At 61.3% G+C, this 20,363-nt stretch overlaps 1 protein-coding gene across 1 annotated transcript in view; it reads left to right on the top strand.

Annotated features, from left to right (window-relative positions):
* FADS2 (fatty acid desaturase 2) overlaps positions 1-19,704 on the top strand; it is a 39,839-nt gene extending 20,135 nt beyond the window's left edge. The window contains exons 5-12 of the mRNA XM_066360704.1: positions 907-1,032; positions 9,437-9,497; positions 10,498-10,574; positions 15,504-15,601; positions 15,943-16,039; positions 16,236-16,315; positions 17,001-17,126; positions 18,126-19,704. Coding sequence (XP_066216801.1) covers positions 907-1,032; positions 9,437-9,497; positions 10,498-10,574; positions 15,504-15,601; positions 15,943-16,039; positions 16,236-16,315; positions 17,001-17,126; positions 18,126-18,177 — 717 coding nt within the window. The 3' untranslated portion in view covers positions 18,178-19,704. The remainder of the gene's footprint in view (positions 1-906; positions 1,033-9,436; positions 9,498-10,497; positions 10,575-15,503; positions 15,602-15,942; positions 16,040-16,235; positions 16,316-17,000; positions 17,127-18,125) is intronic.
* The last annotated feature ends 659 nt before the right edge of the window (positions 19,705-20,363 follow it).

Raw genomic sequence — 20,363 nt, 5'->3', positions numbered from 1 at the left:
GTGACGTGACTTCATTCTGAAGTCCTGGCCACAGGGCGGCCGCGGACTTTTGTGGGCAGGAACCTTGTGTGTAAGAAAGAACTCGGCCCGCGTGTTGAGGGCGCTAGCTCCCTAGGACCTCGTACTGAGCAGGGCCTGTCGCCAGCGGGCTCAGGTCCCCCCGCAGACTGTGCTCCTCACCCCCTTGTCCCCCCCCGCAGACTGCGCTCCTCACCCCCTTGTCCCCCCCCCCGCAGACTGCGCTCCTCACCCCCTTGTCCCCCCCCCCCGCAGACTGCGCTCCTCACCCCCTTGTCCCCCCCCCCGCAGACTGCGCTCCTCACCCCCTTGTCCCCCCCCCGCAGACTGCGCTCCTCACCCCCTTGTCCCCCCCCCCGTAGACTGCGCTCCTCACCCCCTTGTCGTCCCCCCCCCCCGCAGACTGCGCTCCTCACCCCCTTGTCCCCCCCCCCCGCAGACTGCGCTCCTCACCCCCTTGTCCCCCCCCCCGCAGACTGCGCTCCTCACCCCCTTGTCGTCCCCCCGCAGACTGCGCTCCTCACCCCCTTGTCCCCCCCCCCCCGTAGACTGCGCTCCTCACCCCCTTGTCGTCCCCCCCCCCGCAGACTGCGCTCCTCACCCCCTTGTCCCCCCCCCCGCAGACTGCGCTCCTCACCCCCTTGTCCCCCCCCCCGTAGACTGCGCTCCTCACCCCCTTGTCCCCCCCCCCGCAGACTGCGCTCCTCACCCCCTTGTCCCCCCCCCCCCCCGCAGACTGCGCTCCTCACCCCCTTGTCCCCCCCCCCCCCGCAGACTGCGCTCCTCACCCCCTTGTCCCCCCCCCTCAGACTGCGCTCCTCACCCCCTTGTCCCCCCCCCCCCCGCAGACTGCGCGCCTCACCCCCTTGTCCCCCCCCCCCCCCGCAGGGTGCCTCCGCCAACTGGTGGAACCACCGCCACTTCCAGCATCACGCCAAGCCCAACATCTTCCAGAAGGATCCAGACGTGAACATGCTGCACGTGTTCGTCCTGGGCGAATGGCAGCCCATCGAGGTACGGCGGAGGGGGCGGCGCTGACAGGGTCTGAGGGGGCCCGGGAGAGGGAGTCTGGAGCGTGACTGTCCAGCCGGACCTGACGTGTAAATGGAAACCTCTGCCGGTCGCCCTGAATTATTCAAGCTGGGGTTTCTGTGGAATGGGGTCACATGTAAATAATGGACACAGCTCCTTCTCGGGGGGTTTGTGGTGGTGAGACGCCTCCCTCTCTCCCACCGGCCAGGGACGGGGAATCTGGTGTTGGTTTGTGGGAGACAAGGTCGTTCCCGGGCTCACGCTTGGTCCCTCCAGGCCAGCTCAAAGAGAGCTTATTTGGAAAGTCACAGTCCTTGACGCTGGAAGAGACGTGGCATGTTCTGTCCACCCGCCTCACCATCGAATGACAAAGCCGGGCTCAGCGGGCGGAGGGGGTGTGCTCAGGGTCACAGGTTAGACCGCTAGCCATTTTCTTCCACTACGTCAGCCGGCCTTATTTTAATAATAACGCTGTGTTGGGTTTTTATTATTATTATTATTTTTCATTTTTCCGAAGCTGGAAATGGGGAGGCAGTCAGACTCCCGCATGCGCCCGAGGGATCCACCCGGCATGCCCACCAGGGGGCGATGCTCTGCCCCATCTGGGGCGTTGCTCTGTTGCAACCAGAGCCATCCTAGCGCCTGAGGCAGAGGCCACAGAGCCATCCTTAGTGCCCGGGCCATCTTTGCTCCAATGGAGCCTCGGCTGCGGGAGGGGAAGAGAGAGACAGAGAGGAAGGGGGGGGGGTGGAGAAGCAGATGGGCGATTCTCCTGTGTGCCCTGGCCGGGAGTTGAACCCGGGACTCCTGCACGCCAGGCTGACGCTCTACCACTGAGCCAACCAGCCAGGGTTTTTTATTATTATAAATACAGAGCATACCTGTTAGAAGCATTTAAGTAACACAGAAATATACAGAATTTAAAAATGAGTCTGCTGTTATCTTCACCATCGCCCTCTCTGCCCCAAATGTCTTGCCCCTGATGGTGACCCCTGCTGACAACATGCCATATATTTCATGTGTGTATGTAAACACGCATTTATCTGTTTTTCAAAAGCAAAAATGAAAACTTGCTCTATTCTGCAACTTGCTGCCTCAGCAGACGCGGCCCTTTCTGAGTGAGGGGCCCGTCTGTCGGCCTCCGCCTGGGGCGGTCCATTCTCCGCTCTGGTCCTGTTCCGCAATGTTGCCCATACTGTTTTATAAGACAGGAAAACTTGGTGTTGCTCGTTCTTAATTTCCTTTTAATAAAAGCACTCCCAGCTTATTTGAAGAGTGTCCTTATTTAATGCATTTCTCTTAAAAAAAGGAACCTCTTTGTGACAAACTCTATTATGGTTCATTTTACAAAAACATGTCTATGTGGGCTTTGATTTTTGGAAGTTCATTGATGAGGTAAAAAAAGAAAACCAAAGACGAGAATACCCTCGCTGTTTTCACGCTGATCTTAGCATCTCAGAGCGGGCACAGAGTGTGGGCGCGCAGGCTCCTCGGTAAGGAGCAGTGGCTTGAATTTCATCCTCTGCCCAGCGGTGCTGGTGTCCAAGGCCCGCAGCGAGGAGGGGAGAGAGCCTGCCCCCCCCAATTCTGGTGTGTACCTCCTCTCTCCTGTTTCCTGTCCACACGAGAGAGTGTCTGAGCAGAAACATGGATTTCCTGTGGCATCGTAATTCAGAAGAAATTAGCCAAAACTCGGTACTTTGGAAGCATGGGGTCTCTGTGCCAAAGTACATGTTAAGAGTTTTTCTTGGAGGAACGTTTGCTGGCTTTGATTGGCGGGGTCTCGCTAGTGGACCTGATTGACTGTCTCTCCCCTTGCCAGTGGAGACTAAGGACCCTCGAGCTAGGTGAGGCTTTATGTTGTAGAGCAGTTGGCTGTCCTGACAGATACTCTGCGTCCCTAACAAGATCTGGTGTCAGCCACCAGCGCTGCCAGGAAGGTGTCTTTCCCGTCTGCCTCGTAGCCAGTGAAACCTCTTCCAACATCTCTTTCTAGACTCTTCTCCGATGCTGGCCTTGGGGCAGAGGATGGGCAGAAGGTGGTGGTGGGGGTGGGGGTGGGGGTGTCTGGTAATCCAGTCGCCAGGAGCATTTGAGCAGCCTCGGCCAGGGCCGCAGTGCTCCGTGCGGTCCTCCTGTCTCACTGTTTTGCGTTCCTGGCTTGAGCTGCGCCCTGCTGTCCGCAGAACTGTGCGGCCCTGGGAGGGACCCCGGTGATGGTGGGTCTGATGGCACTGGTCCCATGCCAGCCCCACGCACCACACCGGGACCAGCCTCCGAGCTGGGAGGCCAGGGCTCTTATCTCTGCGCACCACGAGCGAACCAGCCCAGCCAGGCGCTGCATCCGGCCGCCCAGTGCACAGAAGTGTGAGCAGCGGCCTCCGAGGGAGCATTCTGCCTCTTGGTCTTTGACTTCCAGGGAGAATTTTTTTAAAAGTTCTTTTAGTTTTCTTTTTATTACTGCTTTTAGAGAGAGAGGAAGGGAGAGAGAAAGAGAGAGAGAGAGAGACAGACAGACAGAAACAGCCGTACCCGTCGTGGCGCAGTGGATGGGGCGTTTGACCTGAAACGCTGAGGTTGCCGGTTCGAGACCCTGGGCTTGCCTGGTCAAGGCACGTGTGGGAGTTGGTGCTTCCTGCTCCTCCCCGCCTTCTCTCTCTCTCTCTCTCTCTCTCTCTCCTCTTTAAAATGAATAAATAAAGTCTTTTAAAAATAAATAAATAAAATGAAGTCAAAGCTTTTTAAACATTAATTAAAAAAAGAAAGAAAGAAGAACAGAAACATCCATCAGTTCCTATATGTGCCCTGACGGGGAATCGAACCCACAACCTTTGCTTATTGGGATAATGCTCTAACCAACCAAGCTATCCGGCCAAGGCTCAGACGTTTCTTTATATGTATTGAGGATGTTTCTCTTTCAGTTTAGTCCTAGGTGTTTTCTGGTTTTGTCCTTACGATTGGGGTTTCTCGGGTATGCAGGGAAGCTGTTGACGTTTGGCTAGCTCAGGGGGAGTCAACCTTTTCATACCTACCGCCCATTTCTGCATCTCTGTTAGTAGTAACATTTCCTGACCGCCCACCGGTTCCACAGTAATGGTGGTTTATAAAGTAGGGAAGTAACTGTAGTTTATAAAATTTATAAAGCAGAGGTACAGCATATAATAATGATAATTACTTACCAAGTACTTTATGTCGGATTTTCGCTAAGTTTGGCAAAATAAAGCTTTATAAAACAACTTACTATAGTTAAATCTATCTTTTTATTTATACTTTGGTTGCTCCGCTACCGCCCACCGTGAAAGCTGGAATGCCCACTAGGGGGCGGTAGGGACCAGGTTGACTACCGCTGGGCTAGCTAGTTGTCTGAGGTGCACGTTGTGTCCACTTATGTGTCACTGTGATTCTAGTTGCTTTCCAGTTGATTCTTTTGCGTTTCCTGGGTATCCTTGAAAAGATCGTAGCCTTGGAAACGATGGAAATTCAGTCTCGTTCTTTCTGATGGCTCCACACTCTTCCTTCGGGCTCGGGTATATGGCACTCCTGGGCCGTCCCGAACAGCAGTGATGTCACTGCTCAGTGGCACCCTGTCATGGAGGCTATTGTCCCTGTGGCGCTGTGTTTCTGCCTCGCTGCCCGAGCTCCGGGGTGACCGCCTGGCTGGGACAGAGCTCTCCCTGCCCCTCCGTTGGCCCGCTGCACACCCTCTCGGCTTCCCGGTCCAGGCGGCCTTTCGGGAACAGGCCAAGCGGCCAGTTCTCCCTTGTACTGGCCACGGGCCTCCTCTCTGGGCCCCTGGGCTGGGCTTTGGGGTCTTGCCAGTCGGCCATGCCTGGTGTGGTCCTGTTGCTCACGCTCTTGTGAGCTTGCAGGTTCCCGGAGGCTGGGGTTAGACTTTGCAACAGCTCTCCTCCCCCACCCCTGAACAGACAAGAAGGCCCTTGTCCTCCTTTAGACAGTGTGTTCCAATGCTGAGAAGTCCCCTGCACATGCCCCTGGCAGCCAAGCCTATAATCCAAGGCTGGCCTTGTGGTCCCGCGGAGAGTCTGGGTACAGGAGGGCCAGCCGGCTGGGGCAGAGGGCTGTGGGCCGCTGGGAAAGCCAGACCACCGGCTGGCTGCGCTCCCCCTCCCCGGGTCCCTGGCCTGTGTCCCTGTCGCCCTCAGCTTGGGAATGCGTCAAAGAGAGCCCTGTCCGCCGCCACCTCCTTCTCGGGGTCCGGACACCGGGGAGAAAGCACCCCTGTCCTCCTGCGTCTCAGCCCCACCACCTGAGGCTCTCTCTCCGTGTGTGGTGAGGGCTGTCCTGAGGGTTACGGGGTCCCCGTGGGGAGGAAGGCAGACCCTTAGCTTGTGAGGCCAGGGCCTCGCACTGGGCTGAGCATGTGGCATGCGGGGCGTCACTGAAGCCTTGTGTAACTGTGAGGCAGAAGCTATCAACAAACCCATTTGATAGGTAGAACAACTAAGGCCAACAGAGAAGAAATAACTCACTCAAGGTTACAGCTAGAAAAAGCCGCGCCACCATCCCGACCCAGGCCGTCTGGCTCCAAGCCAGGGCTTCTGGGTCCTATGGGACCTTGCCCAGGGCCACCACCTGGTAGACATTAGGGAAAGGTGTTTGTTGGATCACTCCAGCTTTCTGATGAAGAAAGAAGGCAGGAGTCCCCCGCCCCCCCCCCCCGAGCTTGTACATTCTAAAATATCCTTTCCTGCGCCCACGACATATATGGCTGGGTTTTGGCAGAGAACTGAGCGTGTAAAGACAAGAGGCAGCTCACTCCAGCTTTCTGATGAAGAAAGAAGGCAGGAGTCCCCCCCCCCCCCCCCCCCCCCGTCCCGAGCTTGTACATTCTAAAATATCCTTCCCTGCGCCCATGACATATATGGCTGGGTTTTGGCAGAGAACTGAGCGTGTAAAGTCAAGAGGCAGTGAGTTAGCCCCATGCCGGGCTTGGCCTCGGCCAACCACAGCTGTACTTTCTGGTTTTCGGAGGAAAACGCCCCCTGGGCCAGCACCCCCTGACAGATACCTTTGCAGCTGTCCCTCTCAGGAAGGGACTAGATGCCAGTGACGTTTCAGTGTGTCTCCACACGCAGGCACACGTGTTCCCATGACTAACCTTCCCTTCATGGTCCCGAGGTGCTTTTATATCCGCGTCCTCCACCGGTCCCTCAGTAACCCTATGAAGTGCCCACCAAACCTCCAGTTGACCAATAAGGACCCCAAAGCTCGTGGCGTGGAGGGTGGGGAAGCAGTGTGCTCAAATAAAGACTGTTTCCTGATCTCCAGCCCCTGCCTCCGGAAGCCTGGGAGTCTGCCGCAGCAGCAGGGACCCGTCAGCCCTCCACGTGGGTCTGGGGCATGGGAGGTCTCCAGCCTGGGGTGGCTCCTATAACCCTTCTTACCCCCCCCACCCCAAAGGTTACCAGAAATAAAGGAAAACCATGTGTTTCTTTCTGTGCAAATGCAACTTCATTTTATTTATTTATTTTTTTTACAGAGACAGAGAGAGAGTCAGAGTGAGGATAGACAGGGACAGACAGACAGGAACGGAGAGATGAGAAGCATCAATCATTAGTTTTTCGTTGCGCATTGCGACATCTTAGTTGTTCATTGATTGCTTTCTCATATGTGCCTTGACCACAGGCCTGCAGCAGACCGAGTAACCCCTTCCTTGAGCCAGAGACCTTGGGTCCAAGCTGGTGAGCTTTTTGCTCAAACCAGATGAGCCCACGCTCAAGCTGGCGACCTCGGGGTCTCGAACCTGGGTCCTCAGGATGTCAGTCTGATGCTTTATCCACTGCGCCACCGCCTGGTCAGGCACAAATGCAACTTCAAAGGAATTTCCCCTCCCAGCAGTTCGGTCACCCCCAAGTCCTTCTGTGGGGACACTCTGGTCTCTGCTGACTTGCCCGGGGCCCTCCCTGGGGTGACCTGTGTGGCCGAGAGGTGGAGAAGGCTCCTGTCCAGGGTCAGAGGCGCCTACAGAGGCTGCCTTGCGGGTGCTGGCCGGTGTGCTGGCTCCTGGGAGGGCGTTGGAGCAGAACCCAGGGGCCTAGTCTGTGGGCCATCTGCTCCCCAGGCCCCTGGGTGGCCACACTTTCTCCCCTGGAATGGCCACCTGGGGTTCTCCTGCCACCTCTGAAGCCTCCCTGCGTGGGGCCTCTCCAAGACCGGCCCCAGCGCCGACAGTCATGATAGTCTTCGAGCGAGGGGACACACGTTCTCGGGACGGGTGAGACCCTGCCAAGCACAGGAGGCCACACGGAACTGAGGGGGTGATTCCGGCGGCACGTCAGCCGGGTGTGCTCTGACCGTGGCTGCCGGCGGCAGGATGCGAGCCTTGGGGACGGGGGGGGGGGGCTTTGTCCCTCTCCAGAGCCCCTCTTTTCAGGAGGCCACGGACCCTTCCTCTGTTTTTTTTTTGTTTTGTTTTGTTTTTTGTATTTTTCTGAAGCTGGAAACGGGGAGAGACAGTCAGACAGACTCCCGCATGCGCCCGACCGGGATCCACCCGGCACGCCCACCAGGGGGCGACGCTCTGCCCACCAGGGGGCAATGCTTTGCCCCTCCGGGGCGTCGCTCTGCCTCAACCAGAGCCACTCTAGCGCCTGGGGCAGAGGCCAAGGAGCCATCCCCAGCGCCCGGGCCATCTTTGCTCCAATGGAGCCTTGGCTGCGGGAGGGGAAGAGAGAGACAGAGAGGAAGGGGGGGGGGGGTGGAGAAGCAAATGGGCGCCCCTCCTATGTGCCCTGGCCGGAAATCGAACCCGGGTCCCCCGCATGCCAGGCCGATGCTCTACTGCTGAGCCAACCGGCCAGGGCCCTTCCTCTGGTTTTGACGGTCACTCTCCTCTCTGTTGTCACCCGGAGAACCTTGCTGTGACTTCCTAGCAATAAGCTGGCCACCACCTGACCTGTGGTGGCGCAGTGGATAAAGCGTCGACCTGGAAATGCTGAGGTCGCTGGTTCGAAACCCTGGGCTTGCCTGGTCAAGGCACATATGGGAGTTGATGCTTCCAGCTCCTCCCCCCTGTCTCTCTCTCCTCTCTCTCTGTCTCTCTCTTCTTCTCCCTGTCCTCTCTAAAATGAATAAATAAAAAAATAAAAATAAATTAAAAAAAAGCTGGACACCGTTGGAGGAGGGAGGCTCTGGCCGTCGGCTCCAGGGAAGGGCTGCTGAGGAGTAGTGTCCCCAGGGTCAGCACCTGGCATTCAGGCCCATGTTCTCATTGTCTCTTCTTCTTCTTCTTCTTCTTTATAATTTTTATGTATGGATTTTAGTGAGAGAGGAAGGGAGAGAGAGAGAGAGACAGGGACAAGGATTTGTTCCTGCAGGTGCCCTGACGGGGGATCGAACCGGCAACCTCTGCATTTCGGGATGATGCTCTAACTAACTGAGCCATCCTGTCAGGGCTCGTTGTCTCTTCTTAACAACCAGAGATGTGTGGATGCCAGACGGGGCTCAGAGGACCCAAGCGACCTGTGCAGGGTCTCAGCCCTGGCCTGGCTCCCCACACAGCCCCCCGGCATGACAGACAAGGAGAGCAGGTGCCACTCTGCAGGCAGCCTCTGAGGAGCAGGGCGGGCTGGGCCTCTGGGCCTAGGCATCAGGATTAACGGGCTGCAGGGACCCCGTGAAGCCTGGCCCTCCGACTGCCTTGTGCTTAGAGCGGCCCGAGCAGCTCTGTACAGCGAGGACGCCCAGACCCCAGCCCGGCCCTCCTCCCTCAGAGTGTCCGGGCGTCGGGGTCCCCACGGGTGTGGGCTCCGCTGTGGAGGGAGAGATTAGCTTTGGAAATGGCAGGAGGCTCTGAGGAAGTGGATGCTCCCAGCCTGTGACTCTTCGTAAATCCCTAGGCCCTTATCTGGGTTCTTGCAGCTGCTTCAGGCTCTGGGGAGCCCCTCAGGGTGGTCTGGCAGCTTTTCTCATTCCCCGAGGCATGGAACCCAGCCCAGGCGCTCCCTCTGGGAGCCAGTGCCCTGGGTGAGTGGTTCAGTTGTGCATTCACGCCAACAGACAAGTATTTAGTGGCTGTCACTTGGGCTCTGAATGAGCTTACCTAGGTCCAGGTCCCCGCTGGGCCCACTGGCCTGTGGCCTTGGGCAGGGACTCGGCTTCACAAGTGCTGGCTCATGAGCTCAGGCACCACGTGCAGCGCCGTGCAGCACACTCGGCCAGGGCTGAGGACCTGTTGGCCGCTGCTAGCCAAGCAGCTCTGGCGGGGGTGGGGGTGGGGGTTCAGGGTGCAGATTGACAGGAAGGGGACAGGTGCCCTAAGCAGGAGGCGGAGATGGTGGCTGCAGAGCGGGCGCGGGCGGGCATGGGCGGCTGGGCCCCGAGGGCCGCGGGTGTCCGGCGCTCACGGTCTCTGCTTTCCCCTCAGTACGGCAAGAAGAAGCTGAAGTACCTGCCCTACAACCACCAGCACGAGTACTTCTTCCTGAGTGAGTGCGGAGCGCCCACAGCCCCACCCCGTCTGCCGTCCTCCCACTCACGCCCTTTTTGGACTCGGAAAGTGGCACTGAGCCTGTTGGGAGAAGAGGGGCTATAGCAGCCGCCCTGTGCGGACCCCTCCTGGCCCATCATACAGACGGGACACAGAGGCCAGGAAATCACGTGCTCCGTGATCTGTGGGGGAGAGGTGGGGCGGAGTGGAGGTGCTGTCTGCCCCAGCCCCCTCGGCTGGGCCAGGGCCTCTGTGGGAGCTGCAGGTTCTGCGTCCCGCCCGGTTCCCGCTCTTACAGCGCGGACCAGGAGGGACGGGACCAGGAGGGACGGGACCAGGAGGGCCGGGCCGGGCCTGGTGGGGCAGGACCAGGAGGGACGGGACCAGGAGGGACGGGACCAGGAGGGCCGGGCCGGGCCTGGTGGGGCAGGACCAGGAGGGACGGGACCAGGAGGGACGGGCCGGGCCTGGTGGGGCAGGACCAGGAGGGACGGGACCAGGAGGGACGGGACCAGGAGGGACGGGCCGGGCCTGGTGGGGCAGGACCAGGAGGGACGGGACCAGGAGGGACGGGACCAGGAGGGACGGGACCAGGAGGGACGGGCCGGGCCTGGTGGGGCAGGACCAGGAGGGACGGGACCAGGAGGGCCGGGCCGGGCCTGGTGGGGCAGGACCAGGAGGGACGGGACCAGGAGGGCCGGGCCAGGCCTGGTGGGGCAGGACCAGGAGGGACGGGACCAGGAGGGACGGGACCAGGAGGGACGGGCCGGGCCTGGTGGGGCAGGACCAGGAGGGACGGGACCAGGAGGGACGGGCCGGGCCTGGTGGGGCAGGACCAGGAGGGACGGGACCAGGAGGGCCGGGCCGGGCCTGGTGGGGCAGGACCAGGAGGGACGGGACCAGGAGGGCCGGGCCAGGCCTGGTGGGGCAGGACCAGGAGGGACGGGACGGGCCTGGTGGGGCAGGACACGCTGAGCCCCGCTCCGCTCTCCCCGCAGTTGGGCCGCCGCTGCTGATCCCCATGTACTTCCAGTACCAGATCATCATGACCATGATCGTCCGCAAGGACTGGGTGGTGAGTTGCTGGAGCCCCCGCCGCCCGGGGCGGGGAGGCGGGAGTCTGGGCGGTGGGCTCTGGGGGCCTGCGTGCTGGGCCATGCCCCTTTGTGCCTTTGTGGGGGAGGGGGGGCTGAGGTACCTTGTCACTCTCAGGAAGGGACCTGCTGAGGCTGCCACAGGCCATTGCCCCCCACTGTTAGAGACCCCCCTATACAGGGGAGCCACTGCTTTTGCAGACAGAGCTCCCTCAGAAAGTTCCCGAAGGCGATGTGATCAGAGCCAAACGCAGCGCACTGTGCATGGCTCTGCCGCAGCCATTGCCCTCTGTGTCTCTGTGCCGCCTCCCAGACCCGTGAACTGGGTCGCACGGCACTCGGGTTGGTAAGTAGAGAGCAGCAGGGCGGTGGCGGAGACGACAGGGGTATCAGTCGTCTGATCAGGGATTAAAGGGCTGCAGGGACCCCGTGAAGCCTGGCCCTCCGACTGCCTCATGCTTAGAGCGGCCCGAGCAGCTCTGTACAGCGAGGACGCCCAGACCCCAGCCCGGCCCTCCTCCCTCAGAGTGTCCGGGCGTCAGGGTCCGGCACATCAGTGTGTTCAGGCTGCGTGATAGAGCTCCACAGACGGAGTGGGGGGTCTGTGAGCAGCGGAATGTGTCGTCTCACAGCCCAGGGGCTGGGGGTCCCAGGCGGAGCTGTGGCTGTGGTCGTTCCTGAGGCTGTGAGGGAGGCTCTGGTCAGGCCTCTCTCCTGGGCTTCTGAGTGGCCACCACCCCTTCCGCCCGTCTCTTCACAGTGTCTTTCTTGTGCGTGTGTCTGTATCTGTGTCTAAATCCCCCTTTTTATAAGGACACCAGTTGTAGTGGGTTAGGGTCCTCCCTGATAACCTCGTCTTAACCCATTACATCTGTAGCGACCCTTTCTCCAAATAGGGTCACGTTGTGAGGTCCTGGGGGTTAGGGCTTCAACATAGGCATATTAGGGTGCACAGTGCAGCCCATAATGCCAGACTAGAGGGGGCCGCCAGTGTTGTGCACGCAGCCAGTGGCCTGGTGCAGACGTGCAGGCATCACGCTGCCTAAAGGGTGTTACGGCCACGACAGAATGACCTGGAGGGAACAGCCGAGTTGGAGCGGCTTCAGTGGGACAGGGACAGGGCCCTGCCCTACAGAGTCCCTCGGTAGGTATGGCCAGTCTCTCTTACCAGTCTTTTTAACTCAGTTTCATAAGTGAAGATGTGGAGACTCAGAGTTTGGGACTTGCCCAAGAGGACACTAAGGGGGTGGGCGCTAGAACCCAGGCCTCCCGGCGCCGTGTCCTGGGCCCTCCTCCACATTCAGCCACCAGTCGCTCTGAAATCACAGTACCTCCTGTTTGCATCGCATTTGTTTTTGTTTTTTGTATTTTTCCGAAGCTGGAAACAGGGAGGCAGTCAGACAGACTCCCGCATGCGCCCGACCGGGATCCACCCAGCACGCCCACCAGGGGGCAATGCTCTGCCCACCAGGGGGCGATGCTCTGCCCCTCCAGGGCGTTGCTCTGTCACGACCAGAGCCACTCTAGCGCCTGGGGCAGAGGCCAAGAAGCCATCCCCAGCGCTCGGGCAAACTTTGCTCCAATGGAGCCTCGGCTGCGGGAGGGGAAGAGAGAGACAAAGAGGAAGGAGAGGGGGAGGGGTGGAGAAGCAGATGGGCGCTTCTCCTGTGTGCCCCGGCCGGGAATTGAACCCAGGACTCCTGCATGCCAGGCCGATGCTCTACCACTGAGCCAACCGGCCAGGGCACTGTTTGTGTCGCATTTGAAGGGCCTCCGAGCACTTTGTCTCACATCCTCTCATGGAAAGTACAGGGGGAGGGGTCAGGCTGCGGCTTCCGCCAGGAGTGCCGGGACTGGGCTGGCGAGCAGGTGGGGTGGTCAGGGAGGAGCCGTGGCTCTGGAGGTCTCCACCAGCGCCATGCTGCCAGGACCTGTACGGCTCCCTTCCAGCATAGGCTCTTTTCCCAAAAGTGGGGCATGTCACTAGTGCTGTGTTCTAGGGACAGTCCAGCACCGCCCGCATCGGGCCATTCCAGCACGCTTTACCAAGGAGGCCAGAGTGGGCTAGGGGGGTGGGGTTTCTGCATCAGGTCAGTGATGGGAATTTGAACCCAGATCTGCTCCTCCGGTGAGCGCTGTTTGCACCAGGCTCGCCTGGGCGCTGGGGGGTGGTCACGACTGACCAGGAGTGTGAGCGTGTGCACGCCGCTGAGCCGAGCTGGGTCAGGGGACGCTTTAATCTGCATTCAGAGCAGATGACTTCTGATGTGAATATTTAATTATTATTACTATTGTTGTTTATTCCGTAAGGAACAAAGCCATTAAAAAGGGACATCAGGAAAGGAAATCAGATGATACACCCGAACAGGATCAGGTGGCAGAGCCCGGGAAATGGATCAGGCCTCCGTGGCCCTGCCCTCGCGCCTGCTGGGAAATAGGGTTCAGCCTCCTGGCTGTTCCCGGACTGGGTGTTGGAGATTCTTGGTGGATATGACTCAGCGGCCCCCTCGGGCCCAGGACCGTGTGGGCAGACACATGGCCCGCACTGCGGTCTGATTAGGACAACAGTGAGCTTAGGTGCCACGTAAAGCTGTGACGTGGGGTAGCGTCCTCAACGGGGCTGATCTTCACTGTCACAGCCTGGGGGGGGGGGGGAGGGTGCCACTGGTATGTAGTGGGCATCTAGCCAGGGAGGCAGCTGGACATCCTGCCATGCACAGAGCGGCCCCGGGTGCGGACTGTGTGGGGGCCGAGAAGCCTGGCCCGGAGGAGGGCTTGTCACACTCCAGGCGAGGGGGGGCTTTACCACTGGCAGTGCTGCCGGCTGTCACGTCCTGGGGTGTTTCCCGGGCCGCACCTTGGAGGGCGGGGGTGGGGGGGGGTCCCTGGGGTCTGACACCACTACCAGCTCCCTCCTGAAATTCTCCCTGTTGGCGTCTGAGTCCCCCCTGCTGGGTCTCTCCCTGCTCCCTGTGTCCCCACGTCTCCATCCCGCCCTCCCACTGAAACCAGTGCCGCGGTCACGCATCCCCTCGCGGGAAAAGAGGTGGGTAGGCGTGCACCCCCACAGACACAGGGGTGCTCACCGCTGCAGCACAGACAGAAGAACGGTGTCAGAATGCCCGTTCGGTGAAAGGAGCGGGACCTCTCAGGCTGGCTCCCTCCGCCCCTGAGGTCTTGCCCTGGGCTCCCCGTTGGCCCTGCCCGCGCTGCCTTCCCAGGCGCTCCCCTCCCACCTTTCTCAGGAGGGCGCCGTTCCCTGGTGCCACCGCCCCTGCCTGCCCTTAAGTAGCTCTGGGCCCGCTGCCCACTCACCACCCCAAGCACACGCCCTCTGCCGTCTCCCCCTGTCTGGGCTTTTCTCTGTATCCCTGTCTCTCCTGCAGATGTCCTTCCTGCTGGCATTGCTGGGCTGACCTCTGGTGTGCCCCCGCCCCTCAGGCAGGCCTCTCCTAAAGCCCAGGGTAGTGCTGGGACCCCCTGCCCTGTTTCCGTCACCCTCGTAACTATCTGTCCCCCCTCCTTGTGATGTTCAAGGAGTTTCTTGACAAGCCTGCCCTTGCAGACGCGGGGCTTCTGAATGACCTCTTGCTCCCAGGCCCCTGACACACAGAGCAGGCATTTGCTGGATGTTTGTGGAGCTTAACTGAACAGAGCTGGGCTGAAGGATGAGTTTGCTGAGCAGATAAGGGAAGGAGGAGCCCCCGGGCAGATACAGCCTGGACGCAAACACTGAAGCAAGACGGAGCACGCCCTGGAGCACGCCCTGGCCGGGCGCACGTAGGAGCAGGCGAGGGAAGGGCCGTGTGTCCTACCCGGGGGCTAGATTTTGTCCTTTGTCCCCTGGCAGGGAAGGAAGCCAGCAATGGCTTGGAGGATGGCAGTGGCGTGATCCAGGTCGCATGTTAGGAAGGTCTCTGTGGTGGTGCAGTGGGCTGTCTAGAGTTGTGAGAGCTTACTGTAGGAGACGCTTATTGTTAGAACACACACACACACACACATTCAAGCCATGTAGAACGTCAGTGGGAGGGTCTCCTCCCATCCTGCTGATGAGGGAGCTGAGGCACAGCTGAGGGAACCCCCGACAGCTACACAGAGCCACTGGTGGAGCTGGAAGGAGCACAGGCAGCCTGACCTGGAGCCTGTGCCCCTGGCTACCCTGCCAAGGCTCTGGGGGAGAAGTGGTGGGGGAACCCAGTTACTGCACAAGCATTCTTGGCTGAGGAAACGGTCAGGGCAAAGGCCCTGAGGTGATCTCTGAACATTGGGTAGGGTGGGAGGCTTAGCAAGGGAGAGACGGGGTTTGCTTGGTGTTCGGAGGGCCACTCTTTGTCACTCTTGTACAAGGGAGAGCCAGAGACCCATGGGAGGCTTCTGTGGTTCAGCAGAGACACCTGGATTCAGGTGACAGACAGGAGGCGGAGTCCATGTCTGCAAGTGTCTCTGGCCCCCGCCTTCCCACACTGGATGAGCATGGAGGAAGAAGTTCCCAGGTGCCGATGAGTACAGACAGGAGCGCGGGGCCGTTCATGAGCTGCCGGGTGTCGCGGGATGGGTTGGACTGTATGCATGTGCAGTCAGAATCCTTGGGACCAGAACCCCTGCCCGGGGATGCCCTCAGCTGATGTCCCTGGTCCCCATCCCTGTCTCCTTCTCTGAAAGTAGAGCACATAGCTCCCTCCCTGCCGCCAGAACACTCAGCATTTCCCTAGAAACAAAGACTGTCGCGAAAAACCTGCACAAGGCAGCGCCTGCTGCTCAGCGGGCCTGGTGCCCACCTTCCAAGAGGCCTGTTGGAGTTAGACACCTGCGCCTAGCAGGGCATACGAGGTGCTGTGTATACACCTGTGGCCAGGACACAGTGCCAGGGAGGGCTGGGCCCTCCCACACGTAACTGTTTCTCTTGGCAGGACTTGGCCTGGGCCATCAGCTACTATGCTCGTTTCTTCATCACCTACATTCCTTTCTACGGCATCCTGGGAGCCGTCCTTCTCCTCAACTTCATCAGGTGCCTGAGCTTTGCTGGCTAATCTCTGGGCCCCCGAGCACTGGTGCGGACGGGAGCTTTGTCAGGAGAGACCCATGGGGAAAGGCTCAGAGGTCCCCACTTCCTGCCCTGTGCCCCACGTCCTGCCACCTGAGCTTACCCCCCGACACCTGCCCTGGGCCAGTGAGCGTTGGGAGGAAGGAGCCGCTCCCACTGTGGCCGGGGCCCATGGAGAGCCGGCTGGCCACCTGCCCTGGGCCAGTGAGCGTTGGGAGGAAGGAGCCGCTCCCACTGTGGCCGGGGCCCACGGAGAGCCGGGTGACCTGGGCTCCAGCCCTGAGCTGAGCTGCACTCTCTCCCAGGTTCCTGGAGAGCCACTGGTTTGTGTGGGTCACGCAGATGAATCACATTGTCATGGAGATCGACCGAGAGCCATACCGAGACTGGTTCAGCAGCCAGGTGAGGTCACGAGGGCCCTTCGTCCTGGTCAGGAAAGGGTGGCAGGGCCCTTTAAGAGGGAGCAGTGGGAAATCTGGGTGGGCTGAGGACTCGGGGCAGAACAGTATGGCATGAGGCCTCAGGTGAGGCTGACCCTAAGGGAAGGCAAAGAGGCCCTTCGTTGACTCCCAGCCGCTCCTCCCGCTTCCCCATACAGCTGGCGGCCACCTGCAACGTGGAGCAGTCCTTCTTCAACGACTGGTTCAGTGGGCACCTCAACTTCCAGATCGAGCACCAGTGAGTGCAGGCGCGGGTGGCCGGGGCAGGCGGGCCACAGACAGGGGACGGAAGTGGCCATCAGCCCCATCTAGGCAGAGGGCAGCACTTGGGGGATCCCTCTCCCCGCCCCCCCCGCCCCGGTGAGATTCCTCGCCCCCAGCCCTGCAGCGTGCTCCACAGCCAGCCAGCCGCGCCGAGGCCAGGGGAGGGGCGCTCTGTGCCCTGTGCCACGCGGTCACAGTGCCAACTGCCCCTTATGTGTGGCTGGAGCTTCGTAGTTCCAGAGAGCTTACAGTCCAGCTCCCTTGACGCGCGGCCGGCAGGGCAGGGCAGGGCGGTCAGTCCACTTCATTGACAGGGAAACCGGCCCAGCTCGGTCAGAGAGCTTGCCTTGGAACGGACACACCAAGGGGCTACCCTCCACACCCCCACGACCTCTGCTGTCCCTCATCCTCGCCTCCCCCCTGGTCACTGTTTCTTTCCCTCTCAGTCCCTCTAGTTTATTTATTTCCTTTTTAGAAAAATACAGTGTTTTGTCTCTAGCCATGGAGTTTCTTTCCAACCCCAGAGCACAGACACCCCCCCAGCGCCTCAGGGGGCACACAGGAAGGGCCGGAGCTGGAGCTCCCCGGGATCGCCTCTCATCTGTGGGTGGGGACAGGAGGCGGGCACCGTCACACTCTGTCCCCCACCCTCTCCCCAGCCTCTTCCCCACGATGCCCCGGCACAACTTCCACAAGGTCGCCCCGCTGGTGAAGTCCTTGTGCGCCAAGCACGGCATCCAGTACCAGGAGAAGCCCCTGCTGAGGGCCTTGCAGGACATTGTCAGGTAGGGGGCCCCGTGCACAGCCCGTGGGTGCTGGGGCCCGGTGTGGGCGAGGACAGTCACCGGGTAGGGGGCCCGTGCACAGCCCGTGGGTGCTGGGGCCCGGTGTGGGCGAGGACAGTCACCGGGTAGGGGGCCCCATGCACAGCCCGTGGGCGCTGGGGCCCGGTGTGGGCGAGGACAGTCACCGGGTAGGGGGCCCCGTGCACAGCCCGTGGGCGCTGGGGCAGTGTGTGGGCGAGGACAGTCACCGGGTAGGGGCCCCGTGCACAGCCCGTGGGCGCTGGGGCACGGTGTGTGGGCGAGGACAGTCACCGGGTAGGGGGCCCGTGCACAGCCCGTGGGCGCTGGGGCAGTGTGTGGGCGAGGACAGTCACCGGGTAGGGGGCCCCGTGCACAGCCCGTGGGCGCTGGGGCAGTGTGTGGGCGAGGACAGTCACCGGGTAGGGGGCCCCGTGCACAGCCCGTGGGCGCTGGGGCAGTGTGTGGGCGAGGACAGTCACCGGGTAGGGGGGGCCCCGTGCACAGCCCGTGGGCGCTGGGGCAGTGTGTGGGCGAGGACAGTCACCGGGTAGGGGGCCCGTGCACAGCCCGTGGGCGCTGGGGCCCGGTGTGTGGGCGAGGACAGTCACCGGGTAGGGGGGCCCGTGCACAGCCCGTGGGCGCTGGGGCCCGGTGTGTGGGCGAGGACAGTCACCGGGTAGGGGGCCCCGTGCACAGCCCGTGGGCGCTGGGGCATGGTGTGGGCGAGGACAGTCACCGGGCCGGGACCGCTCGGAGACAGTGGCAACCACCAGGGGACTCCACCAGCCCACCCCCTTCCTCTGGACCGCCCGGCTGCTCTGGGCCGGGGAGGCCTTCCCTCTGTGGTTCCACGGGAGGTCTTTCCACAGAGAGCTGAGAGGAAGCACCTGCCTGCCCCGAGTGGCCTCCCCACCCACTCCCGAGGGCTCCCTGGCGCCTCTCCTGGCCTCTGACTGTCCCCACCCCCTTTCCTCTCAGGTCCCTGAAGAAGTCGGGGGAGCTGTGGCTGGACGCCTACCTCCACAAATGAAGCCGCCGCCCGCGGGTGCCCACGGGGAAGGGGGAGCAGGCGGGGAAGACGGCCGGGGCGGGAGGGTGGGTTTTTGTTCCGAGGCGTGTCTGTGAGGCTGGGGTCCATGCCGGCTCACAGACCCCAGTTTCGGTCTTTCTCCTGTTTTCCTCTCCTTAGTCCTTTCACTTCACCCTCCAACACCCTCCCTCGTGGGGTCTGCCCTCTGAGTCCCTCCCCCCCAGGGAGCAGAGAGAGATGGCTTTGCACCTGCCTCCGCCCCTAAACATCCGCCAGACCAGAGGCCGCCAGGCATGCCTGGCCCCCTGCCGCCTGGCCCCTGCCGCCCGGCCTTCAGGCCTCACACTCCCTCTGTGCTCCCTCCGCTGCTCTGGGGCTCCGCGGGGCTGGGTCCTCGTGGGGCGAGATGGCTCCCTGGCCCTGCAGACCTGGCTCCACCCTCCGACGGTGCCCACGGTCTGCGCTTTGATAGGGAGATGCTGTGTGATTCCAGGCTGCCGCTGGCCCAGACCTCGGCCCCAGGACAGTGTCCTCCTCGCCCCGCGGGAGCCCTCTGGCCCAGGGCTTGTGCACTTCCGGGCCCCCACCTTCCAACCTCCAGAACCCGCAGCCTGGGGGCCAAGGGGCAGCCCCTCAGGTGGGCTCTGCGGAGGTCAGGGGCCCGTAGGCTCGGCCCACCTCCCGTCCTGTTCCGATGTTCGTCCTAGCTGGGAGGCCTGTGACTCTGGAGCGTTCGAACCCAGCTCCAAAGTGTTGTCACCTGCCAGGCAGCCACGCTGGGGCCGCCGCGGTGGACAGGCTCTCGCTGTCTTCTGCTCTCATGCCTTTTACTGTTTTTTAAAAAAAAAAATCTCTTGCTGCAGAATATACATTCTGACGAGGTGTCACTGGGGCTGCGTCTTATGACAATCTGCCTTTGACCGCCTGCCCATTGAGGCCTCCCCCAGGGCCCCCAGGGGGCTGATCTGGGCTCCCTCCCCAGGACCCTCGGGGCCTTGGAGAGCAATGGGGCAGACAGGGAGGGAGTCCTGGAGGAGGTGACTCCCAGGAGCCGGGGCATTGGTGGGGGGACCTAGTGAGAGCCACGTGGGAAGTGCAACTTAGGAGAGTCCGGGGCTGGCGGCCAGGAGCGGAGGGGACAGGAGAGTTGAGAAGTGGGCGAGGAGCCCACCACCCCAAGGAGGGACTCAGAGCGATTGCGTCTGGAAACCTAACCCACTAACCAACATTTAGTTTCGGGGCAGCACGGGCAGGAACAAGTGCAGAGCGGGGGCCTTGGGGGGAGGACGGACGTGTCGACACCCCCGGCTCTGGCCGGCCAGGAGGGACCAGTGTCTACTGTGACAGACCTTTGAGTTGCCGAGGCAACGGGCCCACCTGAGGCTCTGCTGCTGGGAACACGGGCCTCAAGGAGCTGCTGTCTCTCCTGAGGCCAACGGGTCCGTAGGGAACTGATCCTAACTTCTATCACGTTGCTCCCCTGGCCCTACATTTTTGGAAATAAAAGAGGTAATTTTATTCTCACTTCCTTGCTGAGTGGGCTGCCTGCGCTCCTGACTAATGCTAAGGAGGTGTTGAGGTCCCGAGCCTGGGACGAGACCAAAGGGATGTACCAGGGTCACTTGCGCAGGTGGTCCCACACTGCTCCATGACCATCCGCTCCTGGGCTGGCTCAGGGGCCACGTCAAACTGGGCAGGCTGGGGAAGGGCGGCGGCAGGAGCCAAGGCTGGGCACTGGCGGCCCTTCTCTGTCCCTTCGTCCCCTGTGGTCACCCTACCCCTGCTGCCTCTGCTCAGGAACTTCCTCTCCCCCTTCCCAGACCAGAAACTTTGGGTGACCCAAAGAAATAGACCCGCCTTCTACCTGGGACTCTCCACAGCTCAGGCAAAGCCAACTCCCAAAGGCCCTGGAGCTGCGTGGAGCCTCCTCGAAGCCTCCCCGAAGGTCTCTGAAGGGCAGCAAGGAGGGGCCGGCCCAGGCCATCTTCCCAACGTCATGCCCATCCCCGTCTCCATCCTGAGGCAGGCTGTGCACCCACAGCCTCAGGTCAGCCAGCCAGCTTCTGCCCACCTCCTGGTCAGCACACAGCTCCGGGGGGCAGAGAGCCACAGGAGCTCTGAGGAAAGCACTGGATACTGGCACGTCCAGCTGTGATGACCCTGTGCCCCTGCAGCGGCTCGTTCGG

The sequence above is a fragment of the Saccopteryx leptura genome, chromosome 1, assembly GCF_036850995.1.
Source record: "Saccopteryx leptura isolate mSacLep1 chromosome 1, mSacLep1_pri_phased_curated, whole genome shotgun sequence".
NCBI classification, from domain to species: domain Eukaryota; kingdom Metazoa; phylum Chordata; class Mammalia; order Chiroptera; family Emballonuridae; genus Saccopteryx; species Saccopteryx leptura.
The sequence above is the reverse complement of the archived record's forward strand: the minus strand, read 5'-3'. Positions and strand labels throughout refer to the sequence as shown.